We start from the raw sequence: 2,862 nt of genomic DNA on the forward strand, positions 1-2,862 counted from the left end.
CTATCTAAGTATCTATATCTATCTATCCATCTATCTAAATATCTATCATGTATCTATCTAGCTTTATTAGATGAATATTTAGTCAACACTATAGCATATTTCCAGTAGAATTTACAAGAATTATAATTATAATTAAAATAATTAAAAAATTATAATTAATTATAATTAAATTGAATTTTAAAATATATTCCTTGGAAATGAGCAATATATCTAGCTGTAGCTTTAAATATGATAAAATATAATTCATTTGTTGTGTGTGGAAGCAATGAAGAAAAGCAATCCTTCAATCTACACAATAAGTGACTATTGCTAAATTTGTGTGTTCTGACACTTTGTTCCTAAAGCTATAAATTAACGGGATTCAGTAGTGGTGGCAAAACATTATACAATACAGCAGAGAGCAAATCCATTGTTGTAGAAGAAAGTGTTTTAGGTCTCATGTATGAAAACACAGCTGTGCTCATAAATAAAGAAAAGACAGGTGGGGGATGCAGGTAGAGAGAACTTTGTATCTACCTTGAACAGAAGGGATTCTCAACACTGCAGAGAAGATGTAGCCATAGGAAACAAAGATGAACCTACACATGAATCCTGCACCAAGAATCCTAGGTAAAAGCCCATCACAACTTGCACCTAAACCTCAAGCCAACATAAAGCAACCAAAGAGAACTTGTGTTTGTGTGTTTGTGTGTTATATGGACTCAAAACAACAATTAATACTATTAATAATCAACACATTGAGTATTATGACACTCATTGAACTGTACTGAAATAGCTCTTTTAAAAAAGAAATACCAATATAATGCATCTTGCTCCCCTACATGCATCACCTAGTTAGTATGGTGCTAGAATAACACACCTCTAAAACAGTGAAGGAAGACGGGCCACAGTTATGCGAGAAACTGAGGTCAGAGTATCAGATGCAAATGTGGTTCAGAGACCTCATTACTTGTGCAAAGACTTATTCTACCCTTCCTCCCTTCTAACAGCTCCACTCAAAAAGAAACGTAATTTAGCAGGTTGGGAGGAGCAAGGGTGAATGTGTCAATTTCATTTTCTTTCACTTTCTCAGCATTAGATCCAGTTCCTCACATTTACATATTGGCATACTTCTTCTTTTTTTAAGTCCTAATGAAAACTCATCAGTTGTTTTGTATGAAACTTTCCTAATATGCACATTTTATATGCAAATTTGCCCATCTATGTGCAGTGCACTGTTAAGCAATATAATGCATTTTTATGCAATTTTCACAGACATTTGCGTTCTTATAAAATGCACAGGAAATGTGATGTGTATGAGACACAACTTGAGCAATCATGCTAGGAGACTTCTAATTCTTTTTGGTATTTTCAGTACAGCCTCTTGGATGTCTTTGTTCCTAAAGCTATAAATAATGGGATTCAGTAGTGGTGGCAAAACCGTATACAATACAGCAGAGAGCAAATCCATTGTTGTAGAAGAAAGTGCTTTAGGACTCATATATGAAAACAAATCTGTGCTAATAAATAAAGAAAAGACAGTCAGGTGGGGGATGCAGGTAGAGAAAACTTTATATCTGCCTTGAACAGAAGGGATTCTCAGCACAGCAGAGAAGATGTAGCCATAGGAAACAAAGATGAACCCTCCACAAAATGAAGCTACTGTAATCCCTATGGCAAAAATCAAAATTTGATTAACCTTTGTGTCAGTACAAGAAATCTTTAGCAACTGAGGGATATCACAGAAATACTGCCCAATAATATTGGACCCACAGAAATGTAGCCTGAAAGTGATAATGGTATGTAATGATGAATGGATTAGGTTACTTATCCAGGAAGCAGCTGCCATTTGGATGCAGGCATCCCAGTTCATGATCAGCTCATACTGTAGAGGATGGCAGATTGCAGCATAGCGATCATAAGCCATGATAGTGAGCAAGGCAAGCTCAGAACCTCCAAAAGTGAAAACGAAGAAAACCTGTGCAACACAACCAGCAAAAGAAATCTTTTTGTAATCCAACAAAGAAGCAGCTATGGATTTGGGGATTGTGGTAGAGATGTAGCAAATGTCTGATAATGATAGGTTGACCAGAAAGAAGTACATAGGAGTGTGTAGCTTGTGGTTTAGGGCAACAGCAACGATGATGAGGAAATTTCCTACTAAGGCTGTTAAATAAATGGAGAGAAATATCACAAAGTAAAAAAATTGTTCTTCTGGGTCACTGGAAAACCCCATCAAAAGAAATTCTGTCACTGTAGACTGGTTGGCCATCTTAATTCTTTGAAATATTTCTTTTAAAAAGTTCTAGAAGAGTAGCTCTGTTATTTTGTTTTAGCAACACCAGCAGAAGGGTTGTGGCACCTAAGATTAGAAAGAGTTAATGAGAGTCTGTTGCTTGAGGGAATATGCAGGCAATCGTATGTGGGGTTTTCCCCCTATCTCAATATGATGTAATGGCACCATTGATTCTCCCCAGTACTCATAGAACTTTAGAGTTGGAAGGGCACATAGAGAGCATCTCAGGAAAGACCCATCTTGGTTACATGTTGAATCAATAATGAGAAAGTAGAATCAACTGCTAGCTGTAGCTTATAAGAACAACCAGTGAAATATCATGTTGCTTTGATGAGAGCTGAGGGTTTAAACCCAATCTCCAGAATTTTGAAACACCACATTATTATCTTCTCTTACCTATAAATGTAATCTATTTTTATCATAGAATAATTATGTCTGCATTAATCTTACTGCTGTATTAAACATTTTGAGGTCTTTTCAGAACTGAAATAGGACACCTTCCAAGCCCTAGTCTCCTCTGAGGTTGAACAAATGGGATGCTACTCACCTCATCATTCTCTGGAAGGAGGAAATGTCTAGATGCTGGA

General features: G+C 36.3%; 1 protein-coding gene across 1 annotated transcript; it reads right to left on the minus strand.

Moving 5' to 3' along the window:
* Positions 1-1,315: 1,315 nt before the first annotated feature.
* On the minus strand, positions 1,316-2,307 carry LOC310829643 (olfactory receptor 14A16-like; the record flags this gene model as incomplete). Its single annotated transcript, XM_083708361.1, has 1 exon — positions 1,316-2,307. Exon 1 carries the CDS (start codon positions 2,249-2,251, stop codon positions 1,316-1,318), a length of 936 nt encoding a protein of 311 aa, XP_083564487.1. The 5' UTR covers positions 2,252-2,307.
* Between the last annotated feature and the right edge of the window lie 555 nt (positions 2,308-2,862).

The sequence above is a fragment of the Podarcis gaigeae genome (genome assembly GCF_964106915.1).
Source record: "Podarcis gaigeae genome assembly, chromosome: 13".
Taxonomy (NCBI): Eukaryota; Metazoa; Chordata; class Lepidosauria; order Squamata; family Lacertidae; genus Podarcis; species Podarcis gaigeae.